Source organism: Coloeus monedula (genome assembly GCF_965178545.1).
Source record: "Coloeus monedula genome assembly, chromosome: 14".
In the NCBI taxonomy this organism is placed as follows: domain Eukaryota; kingdom Metazoa; phylum Chordata; class Aves; order Passeriformes; family Corvidae; genus Coloeus; species Coloeus monedula.
The window spans coordinates 3,055,998-3,072,835 of record NC_138794.1 but is presented as its reverse complement, the minus strand read 5'-3'; the positions used below and the strand labels follow the sequence as shown (position 1 = coordinate 3,072,835).

The 16,838-nt window shown below is 40.3% G+C and overlaps 2 protein-coding genes across 2 annotated transcripts; both read right to left on the bottom strand.

Annotated features, from left to right (window-relative positions):
• Positions 1-3,589: 3,589 nt before the first annotated feature.
• LOC309578030 (normal mucosa of esophagus-specific gene 1 protein) lies at positions 3,590-7,467 on the bottom strand. Its single transcript, XM_082290358.1, has 4 exons — positions 7,336-7,467; positions 6,917-7,005; positions 6,098-6,158; positions 3,590-5,454 (listed from the first exon to the last, which is right to left on the bottom strand). The coding sequence occupies exons 1-4, from the start codon at positions 7,375-7,377 to the stop codon at positions 5,386-5,388; spliced, it is 261 nt and encodes an 86-aa protein (XP_082146484.1). The 5' UTR covers positions 7,378-7,467; the 3' UTR covers positions 3,590-5,385.
• A 1,931-nt stretch (positions 7,468-9,398) lies between these two features.
• Positions 9,399-16,318, bottom strand: AFG2B (AFG2 AAA ATPase homolog B; the record flags this gene model as incomplete). Its single annotated transcript, XM_082291095.1, has 8 exons — positions 9,399-9,595; positions 10,240-10,365; positions 11,014-11,148; positions 12,023-12,250; positions 12,628-12,837; positions 13,334-13,498; positions 14,056-14,241; positions 15,242-16,318. The coding sequence occupies 8 exons, from the start codon at positions 16,316-16,318 to the stop codon at positions 9,443-9,445; spliced, it is 2,280 nt and encodes a 759-aa protein (XP_082147221.1). The 3' UTR covers positions 9,399-9,442.
• Between the last annotated feature and the right edge of the window lie 520 nt (positions 16,319-16,838).

Below are 16,838 nucleotides of genomic sequence, written 5' to 3'. Positions count from 1 at the left end.
AATCTGCCTGAGTGAGCGCTAAGGGAGTTTGAACTTACAGAAACTATGTCTTCTAATTACTCAGAAAATACACAAATGAAAAAAAGCAGTTTCTGCCTGGACTGGCACTATCAGTCTGCCACACTACAGGAATCACGATGATTTATAGTGCTTAGGATTAAAAACTGCCGGACCACTTCAAGTTTGGAGTTACACAACGCGAACAAATTATTTTACCATTTACCTGCAAAGAAACAACCAGATGAACAGAATTTCAGTTACAGAACAGCCCTTACTCACAACAAAAGATATCTGGACAAAAGTGGGTGAGCAAGAACCTCCCATAATACTATTAGCAGATATGGCCTTTATTTTTCTGCAGCAGCATAATTTAGAGAGAGCTTTCAGTGGAATGGACCCTACATACCAACATAGCGTTAATTTGTCAACAAATTAAAAGAAAAACTGCAAATGTTTTTATGTGAGTCTACTGAAAGATAATGCATGCTTATGTCTATGGCCCAAATTTGTGTTTCATTTTTTTGAAAAATGGAAAGACAATTTTTAAGTACTTTGTTATTTATGCATATAATGAAAATATAGAGATTTCTTCTTGAAATGTTTACAGTCTATGTATCCTTATTGTTATTAGTAAGGCTCCTCTTTTTTTCCCCCATGATGCATTTATTACAATCCATCAGCATAAATAAAGCAAAGCAGAAGAGGAAAGAGGGAGAAGGAAAGCAAACATTACAAGCAGGGCCTTCTCTGGTTAATTTCTTAGTTTAAACCACCAGCCTAACTATATTTTGATCTACTCATTAGACGTGTAACTTTCTAGAACACAGTGCAGGTACACCAATAAACAGTAGTAATAGTAGAAATAAATTAGGCCAAGAAAAATCTAAGTTTTTCTGATGTGTTTTGTTTTGATGGGTGAGACAGAAAGAGATTTGGCAAGAAGAAAATATGTGCCAACAAGTGAAAAAAGAAATGAGTCTCAATAGAAAACAGGGAGGAGGATGTGAGTGGCAGCAAGCAAGTCATACCACAGTCTAGAAATATTCTATATCAAATATTTCAAGTTGAAGTGATTTTTCTACTGCTTGACAGCCAATAAAAGTGGAAGCACATCTATCTGAATTTTAACAGATGTTCACAAGTACTTTTTAAACCTATGGAAAGAAGGTCACAAAAGTGACTTGCTTTATCTTAAAAATGTTGCATGATGAAGCCTAAATTATTTATACAGACCTTTTAGGAAACATTACACACTGTCAAATCTTGGCCATGAGCAGCAGAAATGGTACTGCCAGCCAGGACAGGAGCACGCCTGCCAGCCCAGCACCCCAGCCTGGCTGTCACTGCTGCTGCTGCACAGCCCAGCCTGTTCATGGGGCTCCACACACAGAGCCACCAGCCAGGACAGCCCAGACACCTCCAGGGATTCCGGACACAGCCTGTGCAGTGTCACAACCCCCGAATGGAGGCCACGGAGCTGGCCTGATGCACCAGGCCAAACTTTGGAAGTCTTAAACAACGTGAAAACCAACACCAAACCAAACCCTTTTTCATGCCCCCATTGCTAAGAGACGAGGGTTTATTTAAATTAATTTGGTAACCTGGCAGTGAAGGCCAATACTGGCCTATATCCTGAGACCCAGACAAACGGTCTCCTGGGCTCCCAACCAGGGCCCTGCCACCCCCACTGTTACACCTTGTTCACATGGCTCTCAGTCCCCACACAGGCACTGTGGTGATGCTGCAGGACAGCTCTCACTCTTTAGGGTGAAATTTGTCCCAGGCCCTGGGCACCCCATGCTGTGAGGGGCCCTCACACATCCTAGGTGAGCCCCGAAGAAGGGCAGCGCCTCTCCAGTAATTTCTCTGGTCAGAATGTATGCACAACAAAATTATCTGAAAGTAAAAGATAATGAAACCAAATCCCTTGTTCATCTGGGCAAGGTCCAGCATAAATAGGGTTGGTACAGCCGTGGTGAGGGTGTGTGATCTTTGGTCAGGGCGAGGTGCGCGGGCGAATGTGCTTTGGACGCGGTGTCAGCTCACGGCCTTGCAGGTGCCATTACTGTGATGGCTACTTCCCGATGGAGAGAGCTTTGGGCAAACAAGCTGCCTGCACCCTGTTCACATCAGCACCTGAAGGGCAACACTCACCATGTCCAACCACAGTGCCCAAGGCTGGGCCAGCAGTATTGCTTTTATTTCTATTTCAGTTACACTTTTTATGGGATTTCATTGTCTGTGTGCTCCCGTATTGCAGGGATGTCTGAACAGCAAAGGCTTCAGACAGCAAATGAAAACTGTGCCATGTTTGTTTAATCTGAAAGCTTTTTTGGGAAGTGTCCAACACCAAATATTGGCTGGATTCAGTGAATCATTCCCATTACTCTTGTTTGTTTTCCACAGCTAGTCCTAGGTTCAATCACCCTCTGTAGTGAGGCAGACAACTGCAAGATGAACCACTTCCTTCAACAGTTGCATCAGGCCCCTCTGTAAGTTACTATTTTTGCAGAAAGCTCGCACACCAGTGAAATAACCAGAGAGTTCAGAACTACACTAATAGCACCTTGTGGCAGAGAAATGCAGGGGGTCAGAAGGAGAAATGCTGATACTGGGGCTATCACATGCAAAGAAACCAAAAAATTCAACACAGCTCTCTGATAACCACACCACCACAAGACCTGCAATTTTAAGGCCTTGAAGCACTATTGTAATACCAAAACTAGTACTTCATTGTATGTACACTGCAAAAAGCAACCTTCTAGTCTTCTGTTCTTCCAGAAAGCTATTTACAAATAGACGACTTAGGAAAAGTTAGAAAAGCATGGCCATAGATTCTAATGATGCATTTCTAATAGTGATTATAACTACTAAAACACATTTCTAATGGTTTCTAACCTATATTTAAACTTGAACAAGCTAGTGAGCATTTTTATTAAACTTTGTAGGTAATATGAAATTCAGAAGTGATATAGTTCCATGGAAACGTACAATTAGAATGAGCAAAGATAGTCACTGTTAACAAAAAAAAAAAGCCAAAACCAACCAGAAAATCCAAACCAAAACCAAGATCAGAGTGGAGTAGGAGACAAATGCGGAGAAACAAGAAAGTTGTTGAATTGTTTCAATACCCTCTAAATTGTTCATGGAATAAAAACTCATGGGTTTGCATAGCACAGATCAGGGAAGTCTTACCGTTCTCATAAACATCAGCTCATAAAATTCAGCCAATTGAATCTTTACTGTTTGTGGAATAAGGAAATAATGTGTATATTGTTTTATAGATTTATATTGAGAAGCTGAGCAGGGAGATGCAGTAATTGCCCTTGGTGTACTCTACTTTTAAACAAAAGTCCTCTTCTCTGCAAGAGACAGATGCACTGTCTGCGATGACACAGAGATCACACAAACCCCCAAGAACTTTAACAATATTCATAACCTTCTTGAATTGCAGAAAAATATTTTGATTTCTTACATTGTGTGAAAATCGTCCCCCAAAAAATCTATATTAATAAAGAAAAACAGAAGAGCTAACAAAGCAAAACAGTTTATTACCAGAGCTGTTATGCTTCAGGACAGGATAAGAGAAACAACAACCTGTGACTGATAGCAATCACACTGCTTACTGTGCTACTGGAAACATCATTGAAATGTGGCTAAATACAAAAATTAACTAAAAATTACTTACACTTATTTCCTCAATGTTGACAGATACTTAGGTCACAGTATTTGCAGACCAAACAAGTGACTTACTGAAGAACAAACTCATTAAATTAATGCACCAACTCAGAGCACAGCACTTTGTTTTAGGTATAGTCCAGCAGAAATATGGAAATACAGAGAAATATTTTAAAATGTTTTCTGTTTTAAAATCCTTAAAGCTTGTATTCCTCAGAGCACTGTATTTTTGTGGTTCTATGCTATCCAATCTTCTTGGAATGCCATTCCTTAAAATGAAAGCTAAGGACTTATTCTGAAGACTAGTAGTTACTCTCACTCTAAAACATAAATGCTGACTCATCCTTACTTGATAAACAAATATTTATGCAACATTTAAACTATTTTTTTTTCCTCGGTGGAAGAAAACATAAAGCTTCTGAAGCCAAACTATCTGAGAATTCAGGAGACAGCTTTTCTAACTTAAGCTTGTCATTGCTGCAGCAGAGTAACCTAAAGCACTTGACTATTACTCATTTAAGGGGACTTTTTCCAATTAGCAGTTGTTTCACTTTTGCTTTCTTCCTCACAGAAAGTAATATGAATTCTGAACATCCATCGTAAAGGAAACTGTGGAATAGATTGGGAAACTGCTCAGAAGAGGGCACATCCAGAAAATATCTACAAAAGGACTGTTCTGCCATTGGATGCATTTATTATCTCATTAATTTACTGGGAGTCTGCCTATTACATTCTTTCCCTGGCCAATCCACAAGCAACACACAGAAACTTAAAGAGGAATTGTCTCTTCATAGAATCATTTCTAATTTCAATCTATTAGTTTTTATTTGATAGATATTCCTAACAGCATGTAAAAATCTTTAAATTGAAAAAAATATTGTTAACTGTGCAGTACCTTGGAGCTCACACTCAACCAACCTCGCACAAAAAGAAGAAATTAACACTATGTCGTTTTGGATAATGCAAGTTTTCTAATTCTAGTAACTTAAAAAAAAATTAATAATGAGCAATATTTAAATACAACAGAAATTACCTTATTTTCATTTCCCTTCTAGCCATGCTTAACTCTTAGGTTTTTAGGTTCTAAATCTGCAGTCTCAAATCCACCCTTAAATAACCTCACGGACTCCTCAGTGGGTAAGTTTCAGCATTTGAAGCAGAACATTAGTTTTGACTTAAACTGTCACCACATCTAATACAGACAAGGAATGCAAGGGTACTTTATGAACACATATGCTGCCATACAAAGACATACTCTGGCTATGACTTTGCTCTCTATATAGCATTGAAACACCAGGAATCCCAATTTAGAAAGGCTTTTGGGCAATTTACATGAAATGTATAAATTTAGAATTTATTTTACGAAAAATGAATAAAATGAGAAAACAAATGTATTTTGAAACAAACCCTGAAATTCTACAAAAACTGTGAAGGCTTTTTCAATCCATAACCACCATCTGAATATTCAACAATTTACATTAAATGCCTATTAAAAATTAATATTTTGAGTCAGATTTTTGGACTATTTGGATGCTGTATGCCAGCTTCTAAAGCAACATGAAACTCCTCATCCAGAGTCCAAAAAAATGTAGGGAGACCCTAAAAATGTAGCAGAAGCATTTCCGCACACTGATTTCAGTAGTCAAGTTTGTGCAGAAGTGATTCCACTAGATTCATAGGGTACCTTTTTGAGGCAACAGAAACTTCTCACTTCGTAAGCTTTTTGACCTTTTCCAGCTCTTCTATAGGCTGCCACTTCTGATTGATTGTTACCAGCTGGAAGAAATGGAAAATATGAAAGTTAGCAAAATCTCAGTGAGCATTTACTCCACTCCCACATCCCCCCGTATCATACATCATCTTATTGATGAAGAAGTTCTAGTGGTTTTATATTTTCCTATCAGAAATGTGCAACTGATAAGATAATAACTTGTTGAACAAAATCACTTGGATATTAATTAAGTAATAATGCCAATTTTATTTTTCCTTATCCTAGCTGCTCTATTAAATTATGATATTTTTCCTTCAGGCTGCAGTACTCAAACATTCTTACTCAATTCTGTAATTCAGGAACAAGGTAAGGGTAAACAGCACTTCCTCTATGCTCCAAATTTCCACTGTTATCAATGGAATTGAGTAAATGGATGTTTGGGGTGGGAATGGACATAGGACAGCAACCAGAAGTTCGGCATAAATTCAAGATCAGACCTACAGTGTAACAGCTGAATCCTATCATTAGGTAATACAGTGAAGACATAAAGTAATGAATTAAGTATTTGTTTCTACTTTTAACTAGATATACATCGGCTTTACACTTGTTTCCTCATTCATATTTTGCTAGTTCTTCGACATTTAAAAGAAGTGATTCATTATGTTGGAAATTTATGCTATTTATAAATATATTATACATAAAAATTACCTTCTGAGGCTTGGCAGGATCAATAGTCTCCCATGGTTCTGGGCTGCCAATCTTGTGAATGCTTTAAAAGGAGATAAAACAGGTATTATGTTTTAAGGTGTGTCCTTGCATATATTTTCATATGAGCAGCCTATGGTCAATAGAGCTATTCACTTAAGCAAGGAGTTCCCTAAAACACAAGTTCACAGGTTTGGGTACTCTGTTTTGAAATCTGGGTAGGAATCAGCGTGGCTTGCTTTGTTTGCAGTTTCCAAAGCACCAAGCAAGCCAGCACTGTTCACATATCATTGTGAGGGAAGCAAGCTGAAAAATCAAAACTGAATAAAGACACAAAGTAAGGGGACTTTTACCCTGACAGTTAAAATGCCTATTCCAGTCACTTTAAAATAAATAAATAAACTCCCCAAAGCTTGAGGAGTACAGGATTTGGCTCCAATTATTAGCCAAGCCATTGGAATACTATCTTAATACTATCAAATGCTGTTCTTTATATACAACCCAATAGCCTGGTTGTAAAATATGTGCATCTCATCTACCTATGTGATTATACGAAATTCTTGATTAGAACATTTAAAACTTCTAATACCTAAATCAAAGAAAAAATATAACTATTAAATCAAAAGTTAAGAAATAACTTGGACTACCCTCCAAATTAATTAATTTCTTCACTATTTAGAATCTGCAGATACTTCAGTCCTTACCAATACTCTGGAACATGCACCTGGCTTACTTTTTTTTATGGTGTAAAACATGATGGTCAGATACTCGGTTGAATGAAAAAAGGTTAGGGTAAGCTCTAAGCAGAAAGTTTTTGCTTACATGACATCAGATTTGCGGAATAGGGAATGGACACAAAAAGAGAACGCCCCAACTGCTGCGAAGGTAATTATTCCAGCCAGGGGAATGAGCTGAAAGATAAAATAGAGAAAAGAGCTGAACTTATGTCCTGGTTACAGACCCACGAGCAGGGTGAGCAAGGGTTACACAGAACTAAGGAGGAGATTACCTGTTCATGTACATTACCTCTGTATTACTCTTTACAGCACCTCACTTTTAATACGTGAATTTCACTTTTACCTCTATATCACCCTTCTCCACACCTCACTTTTAATGCATGAACCTTACGCGGGTCCCATTTCCTCGGGAAATCAAGTGGCAGCCACGGTGCAGCTGCCCGAGCCCTCCGCATCCCTCCCGGCAGGCGGGTACCACAGCCCCGACCCCTCGGGCAAACTTACTTCTCTGTTGGTTTTAAGCGTGTGCAAGATGCCCCTGTTCATCCTGGCGGCGGCTGCGGACCGGCACAAGCGTCGGCTCTCAGCGCTCCCCGAGTGCCCAGGAGGCTGCGGGCGGTGCCGGTGCCGGTGCCGGTGCCGGGCCCGCCCCGCGCTCCTTGAGCCCCGCGGCGCTGAGGGGCACGGGGCAGAGCGCCCCCCAGCGGCCGCCGTGGAGCGGCGCCCCCCGCCCGGCAGCGCCCCCGCGCGGCCCGCAGGTGCCACAGGGAGCGGCCGGGAGAGCGGGACGCGGCCCGTGCCCTTCCCGCCGCCAAACCCTCTCTCTCCGTGACTGCAGCGCTCAAATCTGCCTTCTCCATTTCTCCTTTGTCGTCTTGTCTTTCCCCTTCTTAAATCAGCTGCCCAAAAAGGGTATCTAGGCAAACGCCCAAGTGAGGACACAGCCTGCCTCTTCCAGAGCTCGCAGAGTGACCAAAGAGCAGCCCAGCGTCACCACGTCCCCTTGTGCTGCAGCAGCAGCTCAACCCAGGCCCAGGTTCCCATCACTTTATTGTGTTCCACAGCTCCTATCACTTCCCAATATCCCTGAGAAAAACTCCTACCACTGGCAGGCTGGAGGTGACAGCAGGCGACTCCTGTCCATCTATTTCTCCCCTTCTCTCTTAGCCACAGGAAAGCAGTGAGAGGGAGGAGAGGCCGCCTTCCCTGCATGTGCTGCTCGCTCCCTGCAGCAAGGAACAGACGTGCCAGAGCACAGCGAGCTCTGCTGGTTCTTCTAGGGACCAAGTGTGGAAGTTAAGCAGCAGCATCTTTGAGGGCAAAGGAGCTGGTAGCATTTTACTGTAACAACTTTCAGGTCCAGCAATTCTAATGCAAGCTCTCAAACACTGGAAAGCAAAACAGAGTTTTCACACTTTTTTATCAGCACTGCTGCTGAGAAACCTTTGCGTATTTGGGAAGTTCACGAGCACTGACTATTTGTTGCCACCAAAAAAGTGACAGAATGGTCCTTTCTATAAAATGGTGATGAAAGCCACCAAGCTATAGGGCAGTTGTTTCTATCTGAACCCTTTTCTAGGTTACAATGGCTTCTACTACTGCCTTTTGCCCTCCTCAGTCACCTTGAACTTCTTTTTGTGATCCATCTCACTATAAACCACACTCAGCACAGTCCCTAGTGTGCCTGTTAAGAGAAAGAAATATTTGCCAGTGGGTTTATAACTTCTGAACCCCAGCTAAAATAAGAAACTATCTTTGACAGTGGTGTATTCTGTTCACAAGCATTTTCACTGGGAAAAGATAATAAAAAATAATAAAAACCTTCCTACTCTTTTAAGTTAAAATGCACACTTACATACGTGTAATACCAATTCCCTTAGATCTGGGTATTTTAGAAGGTGACCAACAAAAATGTATTGACAAAGAATGGTTGGGTGGGGAAAATAATTCTGCAGAAACTGTCATTAAGCAAACTCTTTTTTTTCTAAAGAAGAAATTATTATAGTTCGAGTTGATTACACACTTGTTACCTGCTTACTCAATTCACATGTTTGTACAGTAAGCAGTAACTAATCTAAAATTACTCCCAAAAGCCCTGACTTCCAAACCTACACCAAGGAGTTAAGCTCTGACAACCTTTTCACTGCCACTGGAATCTTCTTGTAAGAAAGTAAGCCTGTAGATAGGCACATAAAAAACACCTTACATTATATAGAATAGGGCTTACTTCCTCCTATTTAATTTCCTGAAAGCTTTTCTATTTCTTAAATATTTGCTGTCTTTTGGAGACGTCACAACACATTTTAAATTTTCTTAATATGCCATTTTTGTACTTAAAAGTAGGAAATCTACATTCACACTAAGCTGTTCCACAGTTTTATCTAAGTATCTCAATGACTTGTTTCATCAGATGTAAACCTACCCAAAGCAAACAAGATTTTCATTTATTATTCATTATTGAAATTGCAGAACTTTTCACAAGTGAAACTTTACTGTATTTCAAACACTCTGAAAACTATGGTAAGTACAGTATTAAAAAGCAGGAAAGATGCAAACCTTTTCAAAATTTTTGTAATATATTTAAAAATACTTATGCCACTCCTTTTTAGATTCAAGAGACTAATTCTTGATTAGAGAATTTTTCATAAAATTCCAAGTCTTTTATGCTTAAAGATGGTTTTACAGTCTTCAACGATTTCACAAAATGTTCCTGTTTGACAGCAGTTGCTTCAAGTCCATTCTCTTGCAATGCCAACAAAGCAGCCTTTAAAAGAAAAAAAAAAACAACTTAAAGTCCCTATCATGTTTTGAATTGCAAAGAACACTCTAAGTATTCTAAAATATTTTACAAGGAACAAAGTATTAAAGCATCTGAAAACAGCATTGTGTAACTTAACAACAGATAAAGATCCAAGTAAGGTTACCATAACTTTTTAATTCTCTTTTTCTGTCTGGATTAAACAATACATCCTTTATCACTTATATATTTGGATTTTCTTACTAGTCTTCTGTCTTTTATACAGCTCAACGCAAATTCCGGATTTTTCTTCTCATTTTTTTCCTCTCTAGCCTTGACAGTATCTGCTAATTTCAGCTTGCAGGAGTAAGAATACAATTCAACTAGATCTGAGTATGGATTAGAGAGGGCTACATGAAATAAAGGGTAGTACAGTTCCTTAACTTCTAGTAAATTATCACAGACAGACTTTATTCTTATTTGGCTTTTTTTATTTAAAGAATGAACCCTTGTTCAGTTCTTCTGTTTCAAAGATTTTCTTTGTATTTTCAATGCAAACTGTGAAAGAACCTGTACTACAGATGGCTTGGTAACATCTATGAGTTAGCTCTTTTTTTTTCAAAGTTGTTATTTAGAGTCTATTTCACAGATGAACCAGGAGTATGTCTTACCTCCTTGCACAGATTTTCAATATCAGCTCCAGAGAAGAGGTCTGTTAGGACTGCCACATCTTGTAAGGACACATCGGTATCTAATGGAATTTTTTCAGTGCAGATTTTCAAAATGGAAAGTCTTCCCTGTAAATTGGTGCACATTGTATAAGAAAACAAAACCAAACAAAACAAAAATTAAGTTTTCTCTAAAGCAGTACCAAATTTGAAATTAGAACCACGGAAAATCCAGGAGAGTACCAAAACCACCTGGTTTTAGTGGAAGAATAAAATGCTGTCAATGGAGATAATGCTCGTCTGGTTGTCTCATATACTTAAGGTCTGATATTCACAGTTACTCCTTACTACATGAAAACACAGCATTTTAGACAGAACAGGCCTGATTTGACATGGTTTGGGTCAGCTCTTTCTGTGAAGCTCAGGACAAGTAGCTACACTACCCTTGGAAAAAGGGCACAAAAATTATTTGAAGCAAGGGCAGACAACTTATTTTGGTATTTCCTGAACTGTAGCTTTATTTTGTAAATACGTATTTTCTCTTTTCCATATGCAATACTATAACTACCTACACCAGTTAAAATGCTATTGGTGCTTAAAATACAAATATCTTTATTCCTTTTAAAATTTCTTCATTGTACCTTGAATTTGGTGACTGATCTCTAGTGAAAAACCCATCAATTGTTAAATATGTTACAGGAATCTACCCCCTTTGCTCTTAAAGTATGGTGGCAATGAGTATCTTCCCCTTTTAAGCCACATATGGATGTGTAATACCTTCAGATCTGGAGGTGGAATATAGATCATCTTGTCCAGCCTTCCAGGACGGAGTAAGGCATCATCCAACAGATCTGGTCTATTAGTTGCAGCAACTACCATGAAATCTTTGTTTAAAGCTTCCTGAAACTCCAGCTGAGTAAGAGATCAGATAAACAAATTAGTGCAGCATGGTTGAGACAGGTAATATCTGAAGATATTAGTTAACTACCAATGAGAACAGGGGAAGGGCAAAAAGGTCATGTAATTTTTCATGTAGTTTTTTTCCCTTCAATATTAGTATTTTATCTTTCCTGAGGTAAAAAAATGCCTTGGTCCAAGGCAGATGACATGACAAAGAAGAAATTACTATCTGCCCTGGCAATAAATCAAGATTTTTCTTTGACCAGATTGTAAGAAAGTACTTTTACATGCAAAAAATTCAGTATCCTACAATTCTGGAACTGTTTTCTTTCATTATTCTCCCAAAGAGTATCATAAGAAGAAGAAATTTATATCCAAAATAGCTAAATATTACATGTAGTGAACCATTCACTGACAAGTGAAGGTACAACTTTTTGTTTAAGTAAGTAACTGATCACAACTGTGCTGCTTTTGTATGCATTATGTGTGAGAAAGAACTGCAAATGAAGTAGGGGAAGTATTTATAAAAAGTAAGCTCAGGGAGAAACTTGTTTTAAGAATAAAAATCGCACACTCAATCTAAAAAATTACTTTAGTGCCAAGAAAAGGATTTTGGTGACAGAAGATGAACCCCAACCAGTAATGCTCATTAGCCTGTGTGGGTATTTTGTCCAAACAAGGTCTCATTGAGGAACAGTGTATGTAAAAACAGTCAGCAGCCTAGATACAGTATTTTCTAAAATCTAGTAATTATGACAGAGTAAAAGAGCTTCTTGCATGTTTTTGAGGATTTTAAATTTAAAATGTGAATGCCAACAACTAAAATTTTCGAAACAACTGGACAGCATTTCTCATTCTTCCTGTACAGAAAAGGGAGCATAAATACCTTTCTTTCCTCGTCCCTTTGCTCTTGGCACTGAGCCTCAAGCTGTAGCTTGCCTCCTCTTCTTTCTGTAACCTTCAGCCCAACCCCATCCAATTCATTGAGAAGAACAGAAAGAACCCGCTCTGAGACACCATGGCCAGCTCTGCCCTGTGCCCGAGATCCCAAGATAGAATCAATCTCATCTAGGAATATTATTGCTGGAGGATTTGCTCTTGCTTGGCGAAAAACCTTTGAACAAATGTTAATAAAGTAAAACATTAATGCCTGCATTCTGTCAGGTAAGGTGAAAAAAAATCCCACTTACATATACTCTGTATTTTACCTAATTTTAAAGGTACATTTGTAATGATTCTTAAGAGCTGTTCTGGCTAACATTTACTATTGGCAAATTCTGCTTCGTATTTACATTCTTAAATGAACTGAAAACAAAAGGGCAGAAATAGTTTCAAAGTTTAACATGGTATAATTTCAGGGATAGAATCTCACTTTTTATAATCAGATGAGAGCTCTATCATCTTTTCAACAACAAAATTTAGGTCTAACTAATACTTTACAAAAATCAAGCAAAAATAAACTACAGACCTTATACAAATAAAAAACTGTACCTGAGACAAAATCTTCTCTGAATCTCCAACGTAAGGTGAGAACAGGTCAGCACCACTTACAGAGAGAAAGGAACAGTGACAACTCGTGGCCACAGCCTTCACCAGCGTGGTTTTGGCACACCCAGATGGCCCATAGAGAAGAATACCCTTGGGATGAGACAGGCCCATCCTGGCAAATGCCTCAGGAAATTTCATGGGCCACTCAATACTCTGTTGATACATAAAAAAGGCATAAAATTCTCAGTAACAAGTGATCAATAAAACTGCCAAGTCCATAATTTCCTCTCCTTGATACAAACATTAACTGGAAATCAGAGAATACTGATTTAGTCTTTCTTCATATAATGACCCCTGCTTAAAGTTTCCATGTGAAACAGAACTAAAAGCAATCCTGAAGAGGTAATACCCAAGTGCCATCCCTGGACAGATATTCAGGAACAGACAAATTATCTGGCTGCAAGTTAGGTCTTTTCCAGCTACTAAAAACATGCATATTTTCCCATGATATTACTATGCTTGGTGGTGGTATCTTGTGACTGCAAGATTTCTAACTCAAACATTGCAATAACTTCATGTAATGTTTAAAATACACTGCTAATTAGGTAATTGGCAAGAGAATTAATTTTCATAATGCAGCATGCAGAATACCGTGAAGCACACATTTATTAGAAATTAGCTGTTTTCCTAAATTCATTTAATACATTACCTGTTTTAACTTTAATTTCACATCTTCAAGACCACCAATTTGCTCCCAAGTCACAGGATTACACTCTGTTAGTCCAACTGCACTTCGAAAAGAGGATGGTTGAATTTTTTTAAAAGCTTCTTGGAAGTCTCCCATGTTAATCATGGTTTCAGTTTCAGCTGAATCCTGAAAAAAGCCCAGATAGAGCATATTAACAATATTTTAATGTCATTCTTAAATGCTGCATTAATACGCAAAACATTTCACGTAAGGCTAAATACAACTAAGAAGGAAGCCAATTCCTGATCTAATGAGCTTAGACACTGCAGGCACAAAAATCCAGAACAGAAATTAATGTTTCAGAGAAAACTACTACTCCCTAAATTATAGCTGCATCAGATAGCGATCTGCTAAATCAAATAGCTGCTTCTGGGGTTAACACACATCAAATCCTACAATCTTCTGAATAAAAATTCAAAAATTGCCAAATTCACTTTCACCACACACTGAAGAATGTAACACATTTTATCTCAAACAGGCTAGTAAATGCCACTATTAAACCACAGATGCATTAACAGAACTAAGGTGAGAACTGAAAGGACTAGCAAACATAACATTTATATTTAGAATATGCTTGGTGTGAGCCTTCAACTTATTGAGCTTTTCAAGTAAAGCTGAGTATAAACGAGGAAAGGGTAGTAGGAGTATTACTGACATTGTTCTCGACTGATTTGCAACCATACCAAAGAGCTGTGGGACACAGCCTGCATAGCAGCTTCTCTGCAGAGTGCTGTAAGGTCAGCTCCCACATACCCAGTTGTCATTTCTGCCAGCTTAGCCAAATCAACCTCTGCAGAAATGGGCATATCAGATGTAAGCAACTGCAGGATGGATCTTCTCTGTGTAACTGTTGGGGTCCCAATAATAACCTAAACCAAACAGAAGAAACAAAAGTTTTAAACAGATAATTTGCTATATTCATTTATTTTATAGACCTAGGCAAGCAATTTTGTCTCTGCTTTATATTGCCTACTGAAAATTTCTATATACTTATATCCCAACCAAAGAGTTTTACAGGAAACCTATTACCAGCACTATACAAAGGACAAGTATTTAAAATACCATTTACTTTTCAAGTGAACAGTGTTTGCATAAACAGTTGTTCATAAGACACTGTCAGACAGTGTTTATCAAGTCCCGTAACACTGAAATAATAATTCCCTTACATCACAAGCACTAAATTAGATTAATATGATAGGAAAAAATAAAACAGATAAACATTCATGCATGATTGCAAACCTGGTAAAGCATCATTATAAAAATATATCTCAACAATCTATAAATCCTGGAAAATAACAAAAATTATAATTATGAAAGCATTAAAGAACTTGATTAAGCTGGAGACCTAGGAGTGGGTTTAGACAGAAAAATAAACAATACAAGCACAAGCACTGTGTGCTGTATAACTGCCTATGTTTCTCTTCTTTGGACTACCAGGCTAATGGCAGTTTTCCAGAGTAGACCCAACCTCTGTTACTGAAGCCTGAATAGAAGTTTTGACACAAGAGGTGACTTGTTCTCTGTCACAATAAACCTTTAAGGAGAGATGTATAAATCTTCTGTGTAGGATTTAAATGGAAAAAATCCAATCCTGTAAAGCTAAGCATCTGTAAGCAAATAACCCCCCTCGAGATCAGGTCAATTCAGTGTCTTTATGACAAACAAGCATAAAGACTCTCCCCGTCCATTTTCAAGTATATGGAGCTCTCAGTGTCCTGAGTAAAAAAACCCCAACACAAACTTACCCAAGTTGCAGCAAAGTAAAGACAGAAACAAGACACCCATCTCAAACCTGTGGAATCCCACAATGAAACATGACTACAATAAGGAAAGAGAAATGTGAGTGTATGAGGAACAGGATTTATTTACCTCTCGGTCAAATCTGCCAGGTCTTCTCAGTGCAGGCTCTAAGGCATCAGGCCTGTTTGTTGCTGCCACAATGACCATTTTACCCTCACTCCCTACACCATCCAGCAGTGTCAGCAACTGAGCAACAATACGATCTTCAGGAGCATTGTTGGAACTTCCTCGCTTTGGGCATAAAGAATCAATCTCATCAAAAAAGAGAATGGTTGGGCCCTCGTTTGACATCTCTCTGCCCTTTTCAAAGACTCTTCGCAGATTCTCTTCACCTTCTCCTGGTCTTGAACCATGGAGGGCTGGGCCACTGATGCCAATCAGATACGCACCCAGCTCTTTTGCTACTGCCTTTACCATAAGAGTTTTCCCTACACCTGGGGGCCCTATTAATAGCACTCCATTAGGGACAGAAAGACCCAGCTTCTTCAAAGTTTTTGGAAAGCGGAAAGGCAGATCAATCATTTCTTTCAAAGACTTCCCCACATCATCTAGTCCTGCAATGGAAGTTTTTGCAGTGTCTTCTGACAGATGTCTGTACCATTCTAAAGTGATCAACTCCTTAATTTTTATGCTTGTTTGGGCAGTTATCAATCCAGCTTCCTCCTCCAAAAGGTCCGCAGACAGTATTTCAATATACGCCACGGGATTTTCGGGACTTGGGGCAACAGTAACAACACAATGCAGCGAAACATACACGTTTCTTAGCAGCTCTCTGATCGTCTCCTGCAACACCGCTCTGGGAGTCGACTTTTTCAGCGCGGCGCTCTTGAGGACCGCTCTCACAGTGGCTTTCCGCAGCTGCCGGTGCGGCAGCAGCTGCAGCCGGCCCACGCTCAGCGAGAGGCCGCGCAGGTCCCGCGCCGTCAGCCCCGCGCTGCTGCACGTCAGGTCGGCCTGCAGGTACCCGTCCGCCAGGTCGTGCCGGGGCCACGCCGTGCACACACAGCACCCGCCGGGCACGGAGATCCTCAGCGGGGCGCCGATCCTGGCTCCCAGGAAGGAGAGTGCGGCAGGTCCCAACCGGCACCGCTGGGTGCCCTCATCTCCCGGCTCCAGCGGGAGCAGCTTTAAGGCTGCCGCCTCCATCGCTGCTTCCACGAGAGAGGGCAGCAGCCCCCCACCCCCGGCTCTGCGCGGGCCCGTCCGGCTCCTTACTCACCGCGCCTCGCCGTCCCGCAGAGCCGCCGCTCCGCCACCGCCCGGCATTCCCGACCCGCGGCGGGCGGGACGCGACCCCCGGGCTGGAGGGGCCGGGGCGGAGCCGCTCGCGCGCTGACGGGCGGCCCCGCGCATGCGCCACAGCGGAGCACGCGCGCTGGGCGCCGCCTCGGCTGCCGCGGGCTCGCGGAGTTCATTCGGTAGGAACGGAGCTCTGAGATCATCTACAGCCCGTGTCCCAACGCCACCGTGTCAGCCTGACCGTGGCACTAAGGGTGACGTCCAGTCTGTCCGTAAACACCGTCAGGAACGGTGACTCTTGGGCAGGTAATCCCAATGTCTAATCACGCTTCCTGTGAATAAATTTTTCCTAATGTTCAACCTAAGCCTCCCCTGGTGCAGCTTGAGGCTGTGTCCTCTCTTCGTGTCACTTGTTGTCTGGGAGAAG

Coding starts and splice junctions, on each gene's coding strand:
- LOC309578030 (XM_082290358.1), bottom strand. CDS start 7,377: ATGAACAGGGGCATCTTGCACACGCTTAAAACCAACAGAGAA. Junction 7,006..7,335: donor CGCTTAAAACCAACAGAGAA/GTAAGTTTGCCC, acceptor TTTATCTTTCAG/CTCATTCCCCTGGCTGGAAT. Junction 6,159..6,916: donor TTCCGCAAATCTGATGTCAT/GTAAGCAAAAAC, acceptor CTCCTTTTAAAG/CATTCACAAGATTGGCAGCC.